This window comes from Orbicella franksi, chromosome 1 (genome assembly GCF_964199315.1).
Source record: "Orbicella franksi chromosome 1, jaOrbFran1.1, whole genome shotgun sequence".
Classification (NCBI taxonomy): Eukaryota; Metazoa; Cnidaria; class Anthozoa; order Scleractinia; family Merulinidae; genus Orbicella; species Orbicella franksi.
Window position 1 is genome coordinate 28,108,624 of NC_138145.1, and position 19,897 is coordinate 28,128,520.

Consider the following 19,897-nt stretch of genomic DNA (forward strand, 5'->3'; position numbering starts at 1 on the left):
ACAATAGGGGCCAAACAGGAGTAATAGATAAGTAGCTAGAACGGAAGGCGATTGGTTCAAATTATGCGAAAATGAAATGGAACGCAAGCAAAAGGCATTATCAAGTAGATAACTCAAATTACAGATGACGGAGCTAAATACTTCGGGGCATACATTACCACTAATGGAGAGGCTTAACTGATATGGACACAGAACGAAAGATAATTGGCTTATATTATGCTACAATGGACTAGAACACAAGTAAAAATACATTATCATCAACTGGGCATATATCTATAATTAATCATAGATGTTCCAATAAATTCTCCAGAAGATATCGTTAAACATTGCAAAAATCTTAACAAGCATTAAAGAGACGCAAGCTCGTGAAGAAGGGGCAAAACCGAGAAATTTTCAAGAATGAAGATTGCTGTGATCTTGTACTTTGCTGTGGTGATGGTTTGTGTTGTTACTGATGGCAAAAAATTTGGTATGTCGTCCTGTTGATTTTTAATGCAAATGTCTATTCACATATTTACAATTCTAGAAGACTCATTTTCAGTTATCAGATTTCGATTGTCTTATTTTCCCCTTTTGGCCACTAACAATATCTCATTGAAGAATCTTTAAAAAAATATAACGACCTTTTGGACGGGCCTGAGCCATAACATAACTATAGCATTAAATGTAATGATTGCTTTTTTCCCTCTGTCACGAAATAACATGTGTTGGCCGAGGTACATCAGATACCAATGTATTTTTCCAATAAATGAGGATCTAGCTTGTTAATCTCAGCTTGTTAACTAGTTTTGATGTCTCATACCCTGTAAAGTTCGATAAAACTGATAAGGTGAATATTCGTTCTGTGTTCCGTGAAACGTGAAATGTGAAACCGTGAAACGTAAACTCGTAAACTAACGCAAAACATAAAAACTAACGACTTTTACATAGCCACAATTCTAAACAGGGAGCACTTCTTTTTATAATCTCAAACATTATATATTTTTAGTTTCAAAACAGATGAAGAAGCACCGTGATTTTTCATTTGACACTCAAGGTAGGGCAACGCACATTTAGTTTGTTCCTTCACTTGTCAAAAACTTTCACTAACTTTCACTAGACGACACGCTGCGTCAGACTTGCCACGAACTATTTTGTCACAATTATTTGTCATATTTATTGCATAAGATTATTCATCATAGAAATGAAATTTTCCCTTACCAATTATTTCAGTTCTGCTAATGTAAAAAAGGTAAAAAAAAACGTAAGTAGATAAATGAAAAGAATAGTTTGCTTTCACTGTACCTGTGTCCAAGGCCAAATCCCTGTTGTATAATGGCGTCATTGGATAAACAAAGAAACGGCGAGGTTTGTTTTGTTAGATTTTGCAAGTCCGCAGTTATTTTAATCGGAATAGAAAGCCGTATTAACAAAGAGCTAGGACTTTCTAAGAATTGCCTGGGTGAAACTTGCTATAGACCTAGCATTCAATTATAATCGGTAAGAACTGTTCCTACCTTAGTTCCCATATGGATACATATAAAATGGAAAATCCCCGATTATTTTGGACTTTGTTTCATGACAGTCGTAATCTTAATCAACCCAAAGCGGGAAGGGAGATTGCGGCACAAATTGCCCGCCCTGGATTCGACTGCCTGTCTTAATTAAAAACATCTAAGCCATAAAGGCAAACTTGGAAACTTGTTCCTAAGATGTGAGAGTTAAATGACTACGGTGTGAAAACGTTTAAAGAGGCATAACAGCTATGAATGAAAAACAAAGAGACCTGATTTATAACAGGGTTATGGAATCCTTTTCATGTATTTCGCAGACTGTGCAGATGCAGAAGTGACCGAACAAAACTGTATGAACGGAGGAACGTGTCAAAAACTTGACTGGGGTGATGGAACGTTCGATTTCTTCTGCCATTGTGCCAAAGGATTCTCGGGATGGCACTGTCAATTCGAAGATGATGGTAAGTCAGTATTCTAGCTGTGTTATAAATAAAATATTCACGTAAAACTTGTGTACGAAACTAGTTCGTTTGTAAATCTATCTTTCACTCATTTCTGTCACAGATTGCAGCCCAGAGGAAGCGACCCAACAAGCCTGTCAGAACGGAGGACAGTGCAAGAAAAACGATTTTGACCAGGATGGGATATTTAACCACTACTGCGTGTGTCCAGCCGGCTACTCCGGTGCGAAGTGTGAAACCCAAGAATAAAGTGAATCGGAGCAATTTCAAGCTAAAACCACAGAATTTAAATTAAAGTATATGGTATCAAGAAAATAAAAGTGGTTTAAAACTGGAAGTTGTTGTTTCTTGGTACTTACATTTGTCCTGATGTTTTTCAAAAAAGGCTTCTGAAGGAGATTATCAGAAATCCTTTCAACACGAAGCCTTCTCAATAGGGACCAACCGACAGTCAGTCAAAGTTCTGTTATATATAACAAAGATTTATATTTTATTGTTAAATATAGTTACTTCCATCTTTAATGTCAACTCCTCCAAGTTACCGATTTGAGAACTAATTTCGGTGGTCAAAGAGCTTTCATCCCCCAACAAAACACACTGTTTTAGATTAGAATTGAGTTCGTTTCTGCAGTTCCATTGCGTTCTCTTCAAAAACGCTAACTTTCCCGTACCCAGTGACCAATGCAGTCACCGTGCTTGTCGTAGATACAAGCACGAATACACCATTTTACAGTTGTCTGTAGGTGACCTGGCCTTTGAATGGCAGCGAGGCTGGAGTTGACCTTGTTTTTATACAGACCTCACTGCTTTTGTCATGTAAATGCACCTAGTTAGCATCAGAACAACTTGTTTTACACAACAAAAGATGTGAGGTCTGTATCAAAACAAGGTCAACTCCAGCCTCGCTGCCATCCAAAGGCCAGGTCACTGAGCAGACAACTGTAAAATGGTCTATTGCCAAACAGCACAATTTTTTGGAGCCACTTGAGCTATGTTAGTATACATACAGTTTGTAGCATTAGCTGGTTAAGCTAAAGGGTCCTACAAGGGGGGGGGGGGGGGCGGGCGGGGGGATCCTCTGGTATGGTTCACGAACGGAAAAAATAGAGGATCAAGGATCACGGATATAAAAATCTCGTTTTCCCAAATCGCGAAAATAAGCAAGTAAGATACTCTTTTTAATAACCTGTTGTTACACTTGAAAGAGTGTTTGAAGAAAGCAAAATCACGAATGGCTAAGTCAAGGCTCCATAGTGCAAGTCGCATACCCGAAGTCACTCTCGATAGACGACTCTAACCATTCGGAGGACCTGCGTCTCAAAATTACGTAGAATAGAGTGGTAAAATCACGAATATCGGTTAATGATTCAGGTTCTTCACGGGTCACACAAACCTTCAGGTCACGAGTCACGATGAATAATTTCCTAAATTCACGTTTCACGGAAAATAAAATCAGCTAATCACGCATCACGAGAATACCCCTGTAAGACCCTCAAGCTGGGGGACTAACAAGCCCCAATTTCTCGATGTTAAGGTTACCGTATAGCTAAATAGCACCTTTAATGTAATTTAGAGATGTCTCGCGTCCAAGCAGTGTAGCGCGTCCGGTTTAAACTGTAGGTACCTAAGCCCTTATATCAAATTAAAGTTAATAGAGCTGGCTATCAAACTATACCAAGAATTTTAAAATAAAAAGAATTTCGAATTTTTCACGACCTCTAAATAAGAGCCTGCGAATCATCTTTTGGGTCCCTTTTGAAAGCTACAAGTCAAAGGGAATTTGTTAGGTAGGTTAAGTCTGCATACGAGCCAAGTGGCCCATCAGGCCGGAGCTTATCCCGGTTTCTGTAGCATGAAGCGACTAGGAGTATATCTACTCCCCCTTGGATGGGATGCTAGTCCATCACAGGGCTACCCCAGCATTAAGTTCGACCGTACCCATTTATACACCTGGGTGGAGAGAGGCAATGTGAAAGTAAAGTGTCTTGCCCAAGAGCACAACGCAGTGTCCCCGGCAAGACCTCGAATCCGGACCGCTCGACCCGGAGACGAGCGCACTAACCATATGCATGAAGCCACCGCGCCTTCCATTTCCGGCCCCGCCTCCCGTTTCCCCTGGAATTTGTTGGTTTGCCCTCAAATTTGGACAGTAGCTAGTTTGACATGTGAACAACAAACACCTGTCTGCTAAGCTTTTATTTCCAAATAATTTTTCTCCGTATGTTTTTTAAATCTTACTTCGAAAATGTTCTGTTGCTTTTCACTGAAACTGAGTATGGCAAATCGCAGACACGTTATTTTAGCGCTTTGGATCCGGAAACTGAGGGACAACTTAAATGAAGCGAAAAACAAAATTCTCCTTGATCTGTAGCTATCAAAGGTGAATCGAACACTCGCATTTACAGGTCATAACAAATTCGACAATTCATCTTATTTCAAAATCTTGGTATAGTTTGATAGCCAGCTGTATAAGCTTTAATTTCATATAGTGGTGTAGGTATCTACAGTTTAAACCGGACGCGCTACATCGCTTGGACACCTCAAAAGGTATACGGTAATCCTAAATTAAGTTTTAAAATAAACCTCTTGGGTGAAATCTCGTGAGCTATGCAGTCTGCAGGATTCGTTACGTGAAGAAAAAAGTGCATGGACAATCGTAACGGCATGTAACAAGATGTGTAATCCTAGGTTTTCAATCCTTTCAGAACTTTCTAGCGTGTTAGAACAAACGATACGAAAACGGCAAAAAACGATGAGCTGTATTGACACCTCGGAGTGTCCACAGTTGAACGGTTGTGAAAGAGTCTTGGAATTGGCGACAAAATTAAACCCTGAAAAGTTCCCTCAAGCCAAAAACTGCAAGTGCTAGCCCATGTACAAGACAAATATAAGCTTAACTTTTGCTTCTCCCTTGCTTCTCTTTGAAATCCGTCCTTCAGAAAAAGGATAAATCAGTCTCTCTTGTGAGATTTGCATTTTCCATTGGTCTTTTTCATGCTGGAAACAAATTAAACAAATATGCTTTACAAATACGCTTTAGTGGTTGGAGTGATGTGCTCCTTGTTTCTCGCCTTTCGACAAAACGCAAGGACGCTTTGGGGAACGAGAAACAGGTGGCTGGCAGTGGGTGGCAGTTCTTGCTCCCAGCCATACAGACGTTTAAAAAATTGTGGTTTTTCGACGGAAAATGTCATATTAGCTACAGAGAATATATGGTGCCAGGCAATCTCGATTCATTTCATCAATACGTCTGACAGGCTTAAGATAAATTCAACAATTTTGCTGTTATCCAGAATTCTGGTCCAAGGGTACCGATGGACACAAAGGTCGCCCTATAGGTAACAAGCAGAGTCGAGACATGGATTCCATATTTAATACTTGGGGGCTTAATAAGTTATTTTACCACACAATAGGGGCCAAACAGGAGTAATAGATAAGTAGCTAGAACGGAAGGCGATTGGTTCAAATTATGCGAAAATGAAATGGAACGCAAGCAAAAGGCATTATCAAGTAGATAACTCAAATTACAGATGACGGAGCTAAATACTTCGGGGCATACATTACCACTAATGGAGAGGCTTAACTGATATGGACACAGAACGAAAGATAATTGGCTTATATTATGCTACAATGGACTAGAACACAAGCAAAATACATTATCATCAACTGGGCATATATCTATAATTAATCATAGATGTTCCAATAAATTCTCCAGAAGATATCGTTAAACATTGCAAATATCTTAACAAGCATCAGAGACGCAAGCTCGTGAAGAAGGGGCAAAAGCGAGAAACTTTCAAGAATGAAGATTGCTGTGATCTTGTGCTTTGCTGTGGTGATGGTTTGTGTTGTTACTGATGGCAAAAAATTTGGTATGTCGTCCTGTTGATTTTTAATGCAAATGTCTATTCACATATTTACAATTCTAGCAGACTAGCTCATTTTCAGTTATCAGATTTCGATTGTTTTATTTTCCCCTTTTGACCACTAACAATATCTCATTGAAGAATCTTTAAAAAAATATAACGACCTTTTGGACGGGGCTGAGCCATAGCATAGCTATAGCATTAAATGTAATGATTGCTTTTTTCCCTCTGTCACGAAATAACACGTGTTGGCCGAGATACATCAGATGCCAATGTAATTATCCAATAAATGAGGATCTAGCTTGTTAATCTCAGCTTGTTAACTAGTTTTGATGTCTCATACTCTGTAAAGTTCGATAAAACGGATAAGGTGAATATTCGTTCTGTGTTCCGTGAAACGTGAAATGTGAAACCGTGAAACGTAAACTCGTAAACTAACGCAAAACATAAAAACTAACGATTTTACATAACCACAATTCTAAACAGGGAGCACTTCTTTTTATAATCTCAAACATTATATATTTTTAGGTTCAAAACAGATGAAGAAGCATCGTGATTTTTCATTTGACACTCAAGGTAGGGCAACGCACATTTAGTGTGTCCCTTCACTTGTCAAAAACTTTCACTAGCTTTCACTAGACGACACGCTGCGTCAGACTTGCCACGAACTATTTTGTCACAATTATTTGTCATATTTATTGCATAAGATAATTCATCATGGAAATCAAGTTTTTCCTTACCAATTATTTCAGTTCTGCTAATGTAAAAAAGGTAAAAAAGAAAGATGAATAGATAAATAAACGGAATAGTTTGCTTTCACTGTGCCTCTGTGTCCAAGCCGCCAAATCCCTGTTGGATAATGGCTTCATTGGATAAACAAAGAAACGGCGAGGTTTGTTTTGCTAGATTTTGCAAGTCCGCAGTTATGTTAATCGGAATAGAAAGCCGTAATAGCAAATAGTTAGGACTTTCTAAGGATTGCCTGGGAAAAACTTGCTATAGACCTAGCATTCAGTTATAATCGGCAAGAACTGTTCCTACCTTAGTTCCCATATGGATACATATAAAATGGAAAATCCCCGATTATTTTGGACTTTGTTTCACGACAGTCGTAATCTTAATCAACCCAAAGCGGGGAGGGAGATGGCGGCACAAATTGCCCGCCCTGGATTCGACTGCCTATCTTAATTAAAAACATCTATGCCATAAGGCCAAACTGGGAAACTTGTTCCTAAGATGTGAGTTAAATGACTATGGTGTGAAAACGTTTAAAGAGGCATAACAGCTATGAACGAAAAACAAAGAGACCTGATTTAACAGGGTTATGGAATCCTTTTTCATATATTTCGCAGACTGTACTGATGCAGAAGCGACCGAACAAAACTGTATGAACGGAGGAACGTGTCAAAAACTTGACTGGGGTGATGGAACGTACGATTTCTTCTGCCATTGTGCCAAAGGATTCTCGGGATGGCACTGTCAATTCGAAGATGATGGTAAGTCAGTATTCTAGCTGTGTTATGAATAAAATATTCACGTAAAACTTGTGTACGAAATCAGTTCGTTTGTAAATCTATCTTTCACTCATTTCTGTCACAGATTGCAGCCCAGAGGAAGCGACCCAACAAGCCTGTCAGAACGGAGGACAGTGCAAGAAAAACGATTTTGACCAGGATGGGATATTTAACCACTACTGCGTGTGTCCAGCCGGCTACTCCGGTGCGAAGTGTGAAACCCAAGAATAAAGTGAATCGGAGCAATTTCAAGCTAAAACCACAGAATTTAAATTAAAGTAAATGGTATCAAGAAAATAAATGTGGTTTACAACTGGAAGTTTTTGTTTCTTGGTAGTTACATTTGTCCTGATGTTTTTCAAAACAGGCTTCTGAAGGAGATTATCAGAAGTGAGGATTGCATGAAATTGCAATCCTTCCAACACGAAGCCTTCTCAATAAGGGCCAACCGACAGCCAGTCAAAGCTCTGTAATATATACCAAAGATTTATATTTTATTGTTAAATATAGTTACTTCCACCTTTAATGTCAACTCCTCCAAGTTACCGATTTGAGAACTAATTTCGGTGGTCAAAGAGCTTTCGTCCCCCAACAAACCACACTGTTTTAGATCAGAATTGAGTTTGTTGCTGCAGTTCTATTGCGTTATCTTCAAAAACGCTAACTTTCCCGTACCCAGTGACCAATGCAGTCACCGTGCTTGTCTTTAGACAGAAGCACGAATTACCAAACAGCACAATTTTCTGGAGCTCCTTGAGCTATGTTAGTATACAGACAGTTTGTAGCATTAGCTGTTTAAGCTAGAGGGTCCTACAGGGAGGGTATGGTTCACGAACGGAAAAAATGGAGGATCACGGATCACAGATATAAAAATTTCGTTTTCCCAAATCACGAAAATAAGCAAGTAAGATACTCTTTTACTGATACTTTTTTTTTTGTTACACTAAAGAGTGTTTGAAGAAAGCAAAATCGCGAATGGTTAAGTCAAGGCTCCATATAACAAATCGCATACCCGAAGTCAGTCTCGATAGACGACTGTACCCATTCGGAGGACTTGCGTCTCAAAATCACGTAGGATAGAGTGGTAAAATCACGAATTCAGGTTCTTCACGGGTCACGCAAAACCTTCAGGTCACGAAGAATAATTTCCTAAATTCACGTTTCACGGAAAATAAAATCAGCTAATCACGCATCACGAGAATACCCCTGTACGACCCTCAAGCTGGGGGACCAAGAAGCCCCAATTTCTCAATGTTAAGGTTACCGTATAGCTTAAGAGCACCTTTAATATAATTTAGAGATGTCTCGCGTCCGGTTTAAACCGTAGATACTTAAGCCCTTATATCAAATTAAAGCTAATAGAGCTGGCTATCAAACTATACCAAGAATTTTGAAATAAAAAGAATTCTCGAATTTTTCACGACCCCTAAATAAGAGCCTCCGAATCATCTTTTGGGTCCCTTTGAAAGATGCAAGTCAAAGGGAATTTGTTAGGTAGGTTAAGTCCGCATAGGAGCCAAGTGGCCCATCAGGCCGGAGCTTATCCCGGTTTCCGTAGCAGGAAGCGACTAGGAGTATTTCTACTCCCCATTGGATGGGATGCTAGTCCATCACAGGGCTACCCCACAGCATTAAGTTCGCCGGTACCCATTTATACACCTGGGTGGAGAGAGGCAGTGTGAGAGTAAAGTGTCTTGCCCAAGAACACAACGCAGTGTCCCCGGCCAGGCCTCGAACCCGGACCGCTCGATCCGGAGACGAGCGCACTAACCATATGCATGAAGTCACCACGCCTCCCATTTCCCGCCTCCCGTTCCCCCTGGAATTTGTTAGTTTGCCCTCAAATTTGGACAGTAGCTAGTTTGACATATAAACAACAAACACCTTTCTGCGAATTTTTTATTTCCAAACAATTTTTCTCGGAGAGTGATTTTTCTACGATTACACCGTATTTTTTTTAAATCCTACTTCGAAAATGTTCTGTTGCTTTCCACTGAAATTGAGTATGGCAAATCGCAGACACATTATTTTAGCGCTTTGGATCCGGAAACTGAGGGACAAATTAAATGAAGCGAAAAACAAAATTCCGTTTGATCTGTAGCTATCAAAGGTGAATCGGACGCTCGCATTTACTGGTCATAACAAATTTGACAATTCACCTTATTTCAAACCTCTTGGTATAGTTTGATAGCCAGTTGTATAAGCTTTAATTTCATATAGTAGTGTAGGTATCTACAGTTTAAACCGGACGCGCTACATCGGTTGGATGTGGGACACCTCTAAAGGTATACGGTAATCTTAAATTAAGTTCCAAAATAAACCTCTGGGGTGAAATCTCGTGCGTTACGCAGGCTGCAAGATTCGTTATGTGAAGAAACAAGTGCATAGACAATCGTAACGGTATGTAGCAAGATGTGTAATCCTAGGTTTTCAATCCTTTCAGAACTTTCTAGCGTGTTAGAACAAACGATACGAAAACGGCAAAAAAAGAAAAAAACGATAAGCTGTATAGACAGGCACCTCGGAGTGTCCACAACAAAATAAAACCCTGAAAAGTTCTATCAAGCCAAAAATTGCAAGTGCTAGAATATGTACAACACAATTACAAGCTTAACTTTTGCTTCTGTCTTGCTTCTCTTTGAAATCTGTCCTCCACAAAATGGATGAATTAGTCTCTCTTGTGAGATTTGCATTTTCCTTTGGTCATTTTCATGCTGGAAACAAATTAAACAAAAACGCTTTAGTAACTGATTCTACCTTGTATAGCTTAATGATGCGTCTAAATTGGATTTCAATAGTCTTTTCCGTATTTTCAATATAGCCTATCTGCTTCACATAGTTGTTCAATAGTCTTTTGGAACGTAGATAGACAGCATACCAGATATCCTATCAATTCCGTAAACGGACTACATGTATTACAGCGTGTGTAACACCATGATGAAATTTGCATCTTTCCTACCTAAGCCATTTGAAAACATAAACATAAACAAGTAGTCTGTACTCTAACACCACATATAACATTTGCTTCTAGAACTCGATCACTGTGCATCGCAGGCTCTCGTCAACACACTTACTTTGAGTTTGCAAAATCAAATGACACATCATCTCCAATCAGCATGAATGGTGCCCACTTTCTCATTTCACAGAATGGTGGGTGCTCTCTCATCCATTTCATTGTCTCGTGAAGAGATTCACTGACACTCTTCCCACGAACCAAGTTTCCATAGAATTGCTTCATGAACTGCATCGTAGCTTCCTCGTCCACAGCCCACAGAGACACCAATACTGAGCGTGCACCAGATCCTAAGAAAGCGCGAGCGATTCCAACAACGCCTTCAGCTTTGATTTGGCCGCGTCCGCTGTGACAACAGCTGAGCACCACCAGCTTGGCTCGTAACTGAACTTTTGAGATATCAGCCATTGTCAGCACGAAGTCTTCCTTCTTCAGTATTCCTTTAATATTCTGGGCAGGGGCTAAGGCGATATCTCCTTTGTCTGCATTACCGTGCGCAGCGATATGAATAAGACTCACTGAGTGTACCTTCTGCAACACAGTTTGCTTGGTGGCTTGTTTTCCAACCAGGGGACGAACATTCAGCAACTGCCCAATCATTTCTACTTCCTTTCTGGCAAATGGAAGGAGGCAATTCTTCTAGGCCTACTTCAGGATCTCCCACGATAAGGACACCTTTCTGACTGTGATAGTTTGCTGGACTGTCTTGGATAAGCTTGCGAGTCGTCAAAGAGGGAATGACACGAATTCTAAACTTTTTAGAGAGATATTCACCCCTCTCGTCCTTTAACGCTGCAAATGGGATTCTGTACAAAGAACGATCTGGAACGATGATCATCTCATATCCTTCCAAAAATTTAAGCACAGGAACAATAATGATGTTATACAAATCTTTAAGGGCTGGTGGATCCTCGCGACCTTCTTTCTCGTGCTCGTTAACCTGAATGGTGGGAGTTTCTCCAAATTGTGTTGGGGATCTTGCCTCCGCATCGTCATCAAAGAGAAACAACGAGCGATCTTCACATCGTTCTCCTTGCAAGAGCAAAACGTTTCTGTAGGACTGATCCGCCAAAGTCTCCAGCCAGTGTTGAATGGAAGCACCTTGGGATCGGATGTCTGTCGTAAGACCTTTATTTGGTACAACTTCTACCTTACCAGTCTTTAAAACCCAGCAAAATAGATTTTCGTGTACAAAACAAAACGATAGACCTGTGCAGGACTTCTTTTGGATGACATTCCCGAAGTCGATCCATCCATTGGGATTAAAACCAGGTAAATCGTGGCTGGAATACTGCTTTGCCATTAACTCTGCCAGTGATCTGGCACGTGCCAGTTCTGATATGTTCAAAGCCATTGTAACGCATTCCAGTTTCAACAAGACTAAAACCATTAATCGATAAGGACCAGTATTTTCGTCAGCAAACCCTATCTTGTAATATTCGCTCTCTCCAACTGATATTCGCATCTCTTCAAGGCACTTGATGCTTTTTGAGAGATATGACAGAGCTTTTGGTATATCTTGATAACGAAAATATGTCACTGCTATGTTACAATAGCTCATACTTTTCGCTCTCACGTCTCCCATTTGTTCACAGATCTCAAGTGCGCTTTGGAAACAATTTAATGCTTCCTGAAATTAATTATGGGACAAGTGCAACATTCCTAAGTTTTGATTCATGGTCATTTCACCTTTTTTGTCAAAAATTTCTCTTGAGATTTCAAACGCCTGGTCGTAAAATTTCCTCGCCTTAGTATTTTCACCCAGTGAAGTTTGCACAGCTCCGAGGTTACCGATAGCAGTGCCTTCTCCATCTTTGTTCCCAATTAGCTTTGCGATTGCCAATGACTCCTCGAAATACTTCTTGGCCGTAGTCAAGTCACCACGAGATTGATACACAGTTCCAAGGTTGCCATTCATTTCTCCTTCTAACCTTATATCTTTGACTTCTTTGCTGATGTGGAGCGCCTCTCTGTAGTGCTCTATCGCTTTTTCATGTTCGCCAATAGTTTGTTATAAAGATGCCAAATTGCCCAGGACATTTGCTTCAACCCTTCTGTCGCCAATTTCTTTAGTGACAGTGAAAGCTTTTTTGAAAAATTTATTGGCCTTCGCATATTCCCCATGATGCACACAAACAACTCCCAGGTGACTGTATGCTGTAGGCAATCCTTCTTTGTGACCAGTTCGAATCCTAATCTCCAGTGCTTTCTTGTGGTGCTCGAATCCCTTGTCATAATCTCCAAGATGTTGAAAAACAATTCCGAGATTGCCATAATCTACTCCTTGCCCTCTTAGGTGATTTGTTTCTAAGGAGATAGCAAGTGCTTGTTGATGACATTCTTTTGCTTTACCATAGTCACCGAGAGATTGATACAAAGTACCAAGGTTACAATATGCTGCCCCTTCCCCTTGTCTATCGCCAGTTTCTTTTTTGATAGCAAGTGCCCGTTCATAACATTTTCTCGCTTCGTTGTACTTGCCAAGAAGACAATAAAGGTCACCAAGTTCGCTATTTTCGGATCCTTCGTGTTTTATGGCACCTATTTCTCTGTAGATTTCGCACGCCTTTTTGCAAACTTTTTCAGCCTGTTTCAAGTCGTTCTGAGCGCGATAAAAACACCCTAGATCACTGTATACAAACGCTTCTCCTTTTCTATCACCTTGTTCTTTACTAATAGTGAGTGCCTTTTGGTAACATTCTTTTGCCTCTCGAAATTCCCCTAGCGAAATATGAGCATCAGCGAGGTTTCCGTAATCTATGCTTTCTCCCCGTTTGTTCCCGTTTCTCACACTTTCTTTGAGTGCCCTCTGTTGCAATGTCTTTGCCTTTTGAAATTCACGAAGACTGTTGTACACTTTTCCAAGCTCGCCACAGGCCTCTCCAAGGTCTTTTATTTCACCGGCCTCTTCAAAGATTGCCATTGCTTCTTCATAATGTTGTTTTGCCTGTTGGTATTCTTCGGTTTTCTTGTAGAGTTTACCGAGACAGCAAAGTGCTCTTCCTTCTTCCTTTCTTTTACCTTTTTCTTTCCAGGTTGCGAGCGCCCTTTGAAAACAGTCCTTAGCTTTAGCGTATTCGAAACGAGATAACAACAAATCACCAAGTTGGGTAAGAAGCGCTCCTTCCATTTCCTTGTTACCAGTTTTGGTTGTCAATACCAGCATTTTGTTTAGATGTTCTCCTCGGTTGATAGCCAACACGTCAAAAAAGCTAGAGAGGAGCATCACTCTCGAGTGGAATGTGAATGCTTTCTCGTATCTTTCTTTGGCTTCAACATGCTCGCCAGTAAGCCTATACACGTCACCGATTTTCTCGAGCAAACCGGCTGCACCTTCAAAATCACCAATCTGTTCGTATAGAGGAAATGCCTTCTCGCCGTTGTGGATGGCATTCTCGTAGTCGCCAACTAGAAAGAAAATTTTAAACAGATTGCGGTAGATCAGAGCGTTGAAGTTGTCCAATCTGTTCTTCTTTAACTTTGAAGAATTCTTTTGCAGAACAACCAAGCATTCACTGAACAGTTCAATGGCTTTAGTGTAACGACATGTTTGAAGCAGAAACGATGCTACTGCAATGCCAATAAAGAGGGCTTCAAGAATCTCGTCGACGGTGTCCATAGCCGTTAAAACTGTAAGCCTGGTAACCTATCATAGATTACGATAAGAAAATTAGAATTAAAAAAATCAGGCTACATCCATTCACGAATTAAAACAGGCAATTTGCCTTTCTTCCTACGTTGGTCAGCGGGAGATTATGAGATTGCAAAGGCAAGTATTTTAAGGACGTTCGCGCTATTTGTTTCTGCGCATCCTTACTGCGCACGCAAATTCACACGCCACGTCATGCATGAGAGCGTAAGCTAAGTAAAAAAATGAACAATGATAGGGCAGATCATGGCCATTGCTATAGCTTTGCCCGGATTTAACGATCTTGGACGTTCGGTGACCCCTACTTTTCTTTCCAGAAACAGATTTTATTTACAAATATCTCCACATTCTTGATCAATAATGATTTCTTAAAACATAAGCAGGCGAATATTAACGTTAAAAGCCGACGTTTCGGCGTCATCCTGACATCAATCTCAAGGCAAAGTGAAAAAATAATGCGAAGATTTGATTTCTATACAGTCTCTACAAATTAGCATAATAACAAGGGATCACAAGTTCTTCAAGTGAATACCTTTGCGCGAATCGAGTCCGCTTGCACGTTCAAGGATGGTTTAAGTTTTCTTATAAAAAGCATCTCCTGAATTTGGCAATCAAATTTGCTAAAACACTTAGTAAGAACGTGAAATTGTTCTGAAAGACTATGAGGTACGTTCGAGTTATGTTCGCTCAAATACTACTGTTTACAAATTGACGACGATTTTTGTTTGTGTCCATCAACAAGTTCGTGGAGGTGGCCGCGAGTGTAACCAACATATCCTGCATCACACAGGTTACATTGAAATTTATCAACCAGGCATTGTTGGTTAACAGTGGCTGGCTTGACTTCTCGAACTTAAAGGTCTTTGTTGAGTTTTCTGCCGATGAACACGGGCTGAACTGTGGTCTTGATTTTTGAGCTGAGGTCTGTGAGACGTTTCTTCACTACATTAGAAGAGGCCTGATCTTTAAATGGTATGACAACTCGGATGGTGGGTGTAGTCGTTTCGGTTGATGGAAAGTGCTGCTGGTCTGTTACCTTGGAATCTACGAATTGCTTGACAGTCAAATTGAATAAGTGCCTCGGGTACTTAAACTTTAAGAATAGGGTCTCAAGTCGATCGCATTCTTGTGAGAAGTACGACCAGTTGGAAGATAAGCGGTAAGCTCGATCTAATATGGTGGTAATTAAACTGCGCTTGTACCGATTATCCACGTGGCTCTGGTACGTAGATAAGATGACACTGATCGCTGATCACTTAAATAAAACTGAATAATAGTCCGTAAATAATAGCCCATGTTCTTCAATAATGCATCGATTGATGGAAGCCCTTCCTTCTTGTGAACTGAAGACATTTCTGTATTTTATCTTCTTACACTTTGGGGAATTGTTATTTTTCAGTGACTCTCCTGCATGTTCGTTTATTTATGCCGATTTATGTGATTCTTTTTCACCTTTTTCTTTTTTTCACCTACCGTCCATTTGACTAGCTTTTCCGGTCCTGGCTGGCTAATCAACCGTAGAGGTATTTCTGTAGATTTTCCTAATGTTCTTCACAAATGTCCATCCTACGCGCAGAAATCTTGCTATAACGCTCACGCTAAACCCCTGCACGAGCAAAAACACCACTCGCCAAAGTAAACTTGAAGAATAGCAAGTAACCATATTGAAGGAACGGTCTACACACTGGCCGCCATATTTTTGAAAACAAGAGCGGCACTCCTATTACACCATTTAAGGAGCGTATGATTGATGGAAGCGAATCGTCAAATGCTCGCGAGAGTTTTGATTCGGGGGTCGCGTATCAATGAAATTGGTGGTAACCGCCAGGCGATAGCTTTGTAATTTCAGTAAGAAGTTTTATTGTTTTATAGAAGGGCTGTCCTACCACGAGCTACGCGACAATTTCATTTCCAAAGGTGCGATGGGTAATGGTAGTTCACCGTTTCTTGTTCCGAGTAGTACAAGGTGTCTCGGCAGGATGGAACTAGGAACCATAACTGCGTTCATGCATCCACATTCACAATTTCTCTTTCCACCTCGCTGAAAACACCACGAACTTCCATCATAATGGGGAATTTAAAGAGCGTGTGGAAAACATGGAATCCGGAAACGGAAACGGAAACGGAAACAGAACCAGAAATGCTACAGCAATTATTTAAGACATCTCCAGTTTTTATTTGTCTGATTCCGGTCCCAGTTCCGTTTCCGTTTCCAGGATTCCATGTTTTCCACACACCAATTTAAACGTGTGGGTGTACGAGGGAAGAGAGGCCAATTCTTCAAAGGACTATGTAAAGAGGTTTCACTATGTTATGTTGTCTACTTCCTATACAACTTAATCCCAGGTCTGCAAGGTTATTTAATTTTGGTGACCTACTGAGTATAATGTCTCGGTTTTATGCTAAAGCCTCGTGATCCGAAAGTATTGGCTGCTGCGAAATATTGAGGCCTGAAACTGAACAATCTAGGTTTCTCAAGCTTTCATAGCTGATCTTTTTATCCGCCGCGAATATTTTGATGTGAAATATTGTCTGTATATTTTGATGTTGCCATGCAAACGTATTTTGACATGTAGGTTTAGCCAACAGAATTTGCAGACATTCGTCGCTCTTATAATTTGTCGTTCAAGGTTAACGGTCTTAAAGATGATTTCCAGTCCGTTTGTGAGTCTCCCAGGTAAATTTCAAACATAATAATAATAAAAAAAGTTTGCTAGTTATTAAACATCGAATTCTGAAGAATTTATGAACAGCCGAAGGTTTGCATTGACCAAACTTGAGGGATGTAGCTGTGGTAGAAAGCGTCCGAATCCAAATCCGAACTTCACGTATCTATCGATCGCGGTCACTTTGTCCCCAGTTACAGAGAGAGGGAGAGAGAGAGAGTGAGAGAGTTTCCGAGAAACCCGAAAAATAGTGAGGATCGCTCAGTGTTCAGTGTAGTCGCGTGGCGACTGGTTTTCAGCGGAAACCTCAAACGGCAAACCGCTAGATGTCACGTGATTAAGTGCTGCGGAAACGTTTGGAGTTCTCAACACGGGTTTTTAACGCTGAAAAGTAGGTTTTCATGTAAGGTCCGTAAGTGGCTTTACCTGGTTGTTTTTTAGTCTGAATTTCTGTGTATTACTCGTACCAATTCTTGGTTTTCACCAGTCATGTGATCAAAACTAAAAATCGTAACCATTCAATAAATAAATTCAAGAATCTAGGATATGATAGATGATTGCTATATAAACAACCTCGCCAAGAATCAGGTTTCTGCTGTTGTTCATTCGCCCGTTATTCGCAGAAGCGTGTCATCCAAATTTATAGAGCTTTGTATGGAGACGCCATGTTTGTGCCCTTCGGAGGGGCACAAACATGGCGACCGTAAAATAACAAAAACATCCGTCCTTGAGTTTTGCTATTGAAACGAACATTTTTACTCTAGTGCTCCGACACATTGAAATAAATGCTTCTTCTAGTGCAAGCACCGTTTATTTAACAAAAACTAAAGCGATAACTCGTCTTTTGACCTACGCGACAGTCTTTTCTGGCCGCCATTTTCATGTCACGCAACGCAAAAGCTTGGAGTGCTCTGTTACAAAAAGAAGAACTCTGTCGAGCTAAAACATTGCCAAACGTCACGTTCCTACAGGGCCTTTTATCTGATGAAACTAAAACCTCAGAAGGAAGGATAATTTCTAATTTTGGAATATGACTACGTCACATGAAAACCAAGAATAAGAACTGAAGTTATGTAAACCAGTCTTTTAAAAACAAGTTTAGATTTAATCTTTAGCCACTGAGTGAAAATAAGACTTTTTGTTGCCATTTGAAAATCAAACACTACTGTTGTCTCGAAATTCAATATGGCGGCCTCTTAAAATGAAATAATTCTTTCACGTTTTCGTAGCCAGGCCCATAGAGATCACAAACGTCCAACGCCTCAGTTATTAAAAACTGCCGTATGCGGACCGTTTGACGTTAACATGAAATCCCTGGTGCTAAATGCCCCTATTGAAGATATGGCTGCATAGATGCCTACATGTACTCCGGAAATTACACCCGAAACATGTCAACTGTCAACAGCTAAGACAAACAACACCTAATACAAACTTTAGTACAATAAACTATTTCCTTATGAATGTCTATCATGTGACCATCTCTTGATACCCAGGCTATGAAAATAAAACGACTAAAAAAAAACCCATTACAGGCAATTTTTGTCAATCATTTTGTCAGTGTAACTTGTTAAAAGGACAAAAATAATTTCCGATAACAATCGTTAGTTCGAAGGTATTGGCAGCAAATTTATCCCCAACTCAATATTTTAAGCTAATAAGCGTTGTGGATGCTATACCCATTGCGTGGAGACTTATTATAAAAAAGTCACAAACAATTCAGCATTTCTATCCATCATTCCTTGGAGATAAAATATATATTGAATTGGATGAAACTGAAATCGATTTGTCCAAAGTAACATCAAAGTTACTGTGTAACAAATTTAAAACTAAAAAGTAAATATCGTGAATAAAACATCGCAAATATAGTTTGCCTTCGAATTCATTCTTACTCTGAAATGTCTATCGAAAAAAATGAATCATACATATACAAAATCACGTGATAAATGTCAATCAAATGGTCAAATGTACACTGTCCCGGATGTGCGATCCAACAGAAAAGAATTAAAAACAAAACAGTAGAAAATTTTCACGACAGCAAACTCCTCCCTGTGCCAAAAAAAAAGATGAAAAACAAATATCCCCATCTTGTGGTTGATTGGAAAAAAATCTATTATTTACCGTTTACCGTCACAGTAGAAACAAACATCAGAGTTCCAATATAAAATACTGAACGATAACGTATACACCAATGATAAGTTGTTCCGTTTTAAAATGATAGAATCACCTTTGTGCACGTTTTGTCAGAAAGAAGATGAATCCCTCGAGCATTTACTCTTTCACCGTAATATAACAAAAAACTTTTGGCTTGCATTCTCATCTTGGATTAGTAAACAAAACATATCCATGGAAACGTTAACACTAATTAATATTCTGTTTGGCGTATTTGATGACAATGAAGATTTTGCTATTTTGAATCACGTAATACTCATTGCTAAATATTTTATTTATAAATGTAAATTGAACAAAACTAAACCAACGTTAAGAGTTTTATTTGAATAGATCAAATTAGTTTATGACATAGAAAAATTGCCAAAAGAAATGACAGGCTCCATAAGCACTACAAAAAATGGGAAAATGTTATGCCTCTTCTTAACTAAGCATCAATTTAAAGTTTTTTTCAGCATGTCTTGCACTTTGTTCATTTATTTATTTTTGTCTTTTTAAAAAATAAAGTGTCTTACCCAACAACACAACGCAATGTGCCCGGCCAGGGCTCGAAACCGGACCGCTCGATCCGGAGACCAGCGCACTAATCATGAGGCCACCGTGTCTCCCATTTCCCCTGCAATCTGTTCGTCTGCCCTCAAAAATTTAGACAGCAGCTAGGTTAACATATAAACAACAATAATCTGTCTGCGAATTTTTTTATTTCTAAATAATTTTTCTCGGAGAGTGATTTTTCTACGATTACTCCATATTTTTGTTTATCCTACTTCGAAAATGGTTCTGTAGCTTTTCACTGAAATTGAGTATGGCAAATAGCAGACACGTTATTTTGGCGCTTTGGGTCCGGAAACTGAGGGACAAATTAAATGAAGCGAAAACCAAAATTCCCTTTGATCTGTAGATATCAAAAGGTGAATCGGACGCTCGCATTTAAAGGTCATAAAAAATTTCCAAAATTCTTGGTACAATTTGATAGCCAGCTCTATAAGCTTTAATTTCATATAGTGGTGTAGGTATCTACAGTTTAAACCAAACGCGCTACATCGCTTGGACGTGAGACACCTCTAAA

General features: G+C 39.7%; 3 protein-coding genes and 2 pseudogenes across 9 annotated transcripts in view; 2 read left to right on the plus strand and 3 right to left on the minus strand.

Moving 5' to 3' along the window:
* The first annotated feature begins 356 nt into the window (after positions 1 to 356).
* On the plus strand, positions 357 to 2,985 carry LOC145483953 (uncharacterized). Its single transcript, XM_081462536.1, has 4 exons — positions 357 to 469; positions 989 to 1,036; positions 1,811 to 1,954; positions 2,058 to 2,985. Exons 1-4 carry the CDS (start codon positions 400 to 402, stop codon positions 2,201 to 2,203), a joined length of 408 nt encoding a protein of 135 aa, XP_081318662.1. The 5' UTR covers positions 357 to 399; the 3' UTR covers positions 2,204 to 2,985.
* A 39-nt stretch (positions 2,986 to 3,024) lies between these two features.
* LOC145501363 (tetratricopeptide repeat protein 28-like) lies at positions 3,025 to 12,361 on the minus strand (annotated as a pseudogene). Its single transcript, XR_014051236.1, has 2 exons — positions 10,409 to 12,361; positions 3,025 to 4,951 (listed from the first exon to the last, which is right to left on the minus strand). The product of XR_014051236.1 is annotated as a tetratricopeptide repeat protein 28-like (transcript).
* LOC145501542 (uncharacterized) lies at positions 4,985 to 7,971 on the plus strand. 2 transcript variants are annotated; one of them, XM_081481002.1, is made up of 4 exons: positions 4,985 to 5,826; positions 6,349 to 6,396; positions 7,173 to 7,316; positions 7,420 to 7,971. In XM_081481002.1, the coding sequence occupies exons 1-4, from the start codon at positions 5,757 to 5,759 to the stop codon at positions 7,563 to 7,565; spliced, it is 408 nt and encodes a 135-aa protein (XP_081337128.1). In that variant the 5' UTR covers positions 4,985 to 5,756; the 3' UTR covers positions 7,566 to 7,971. The 2 variants fall into 2 exon arrangements, with proteins under 2 accessions (XP_081337128.1, XP_081337132.1); XM_081481006.1 differs by lacking the exon at positions 6,349 to 6,396.
* A 1,558-nt stretch (positions 12,362 to 13,919) lies between the features above and the next one.
* Positions 13,920 to 19,897, minus strand: part of LOC145501186 (uncharacterized) — a 32,455-nt gene continuing 26,477 nt past the window's right edge. For all 5 annotated transcript variants that reach the window (XM_081480723.1, XM_081480715.1, XM_081480716.1 and 2 more), the window contains one exon: positions 13,920 to 13,993. In XM_081480723.1, the coding sequence (XP_081336849.1) occupies positions 13,972 to 13,993 (22 nt within the window). In that variant the 3' untranslated portion in view covers positions 13,920 to 13,971. The remainder of the gene's footprint in view (positions 13,994 to 19,897) is intronic.
* On the minus strand, positions 14,010 to 15,248 carry LOC145461417 (uncharacterized; annotated as a pseudogene).

What these genes read in the sequence shown, in the direction of transcription:
- LOC145483953 (XM_081462536.1), top strand. Translation starts at nt 400, where the DNA reads ATGAAGATTGCTGTGATCTTGTACTTTGCTGTGGTGATGGTTTGTGTT. An exon ending in TTTTTCATTTGACACTCAAG is followed by an intron (nt 1,037 to 1,810) that starts GTAGGGCAACGC and finishes TGTATTTCGCAG; the next exon opens with ACTGTGCAGATGCAGAAGTG. An exon ending in CTGTCAATTCGAAGATGATG is followed by an intron (nt 1,955 to 2,057) that starts GTAAGTCAGTAT and finishes TTTCTGTCACAG; the next exon opens with ATTGCAGCCCAGAGGAAGCG.
- LOC145501542 (XM_081481002.1), top strand. Translation starts at nt 5,757, where the DNA reads ATGAAGATTGCTGTGATCTTGTGCTTTGCTGTGGTGATGGTTTGTGTT. An exon ending in TACTGATGGCAAAAAATTTG is followed by an intron (nt 5,827 to 6,348) that starts GTATGTCGTCCT and finishes ATATATTTTTAG; the next exon opens with GTTCAAAACAGATGAAGAAG. An exon ending in TTTTTCATTTGACACTCAAG is followed by an intron (nt 6,397 to 7,172) that starts GTAGGGCAACGC and finishes TATATTTCGCAG; the next exon opens with ACTGTACTGATGCAGAAGCG.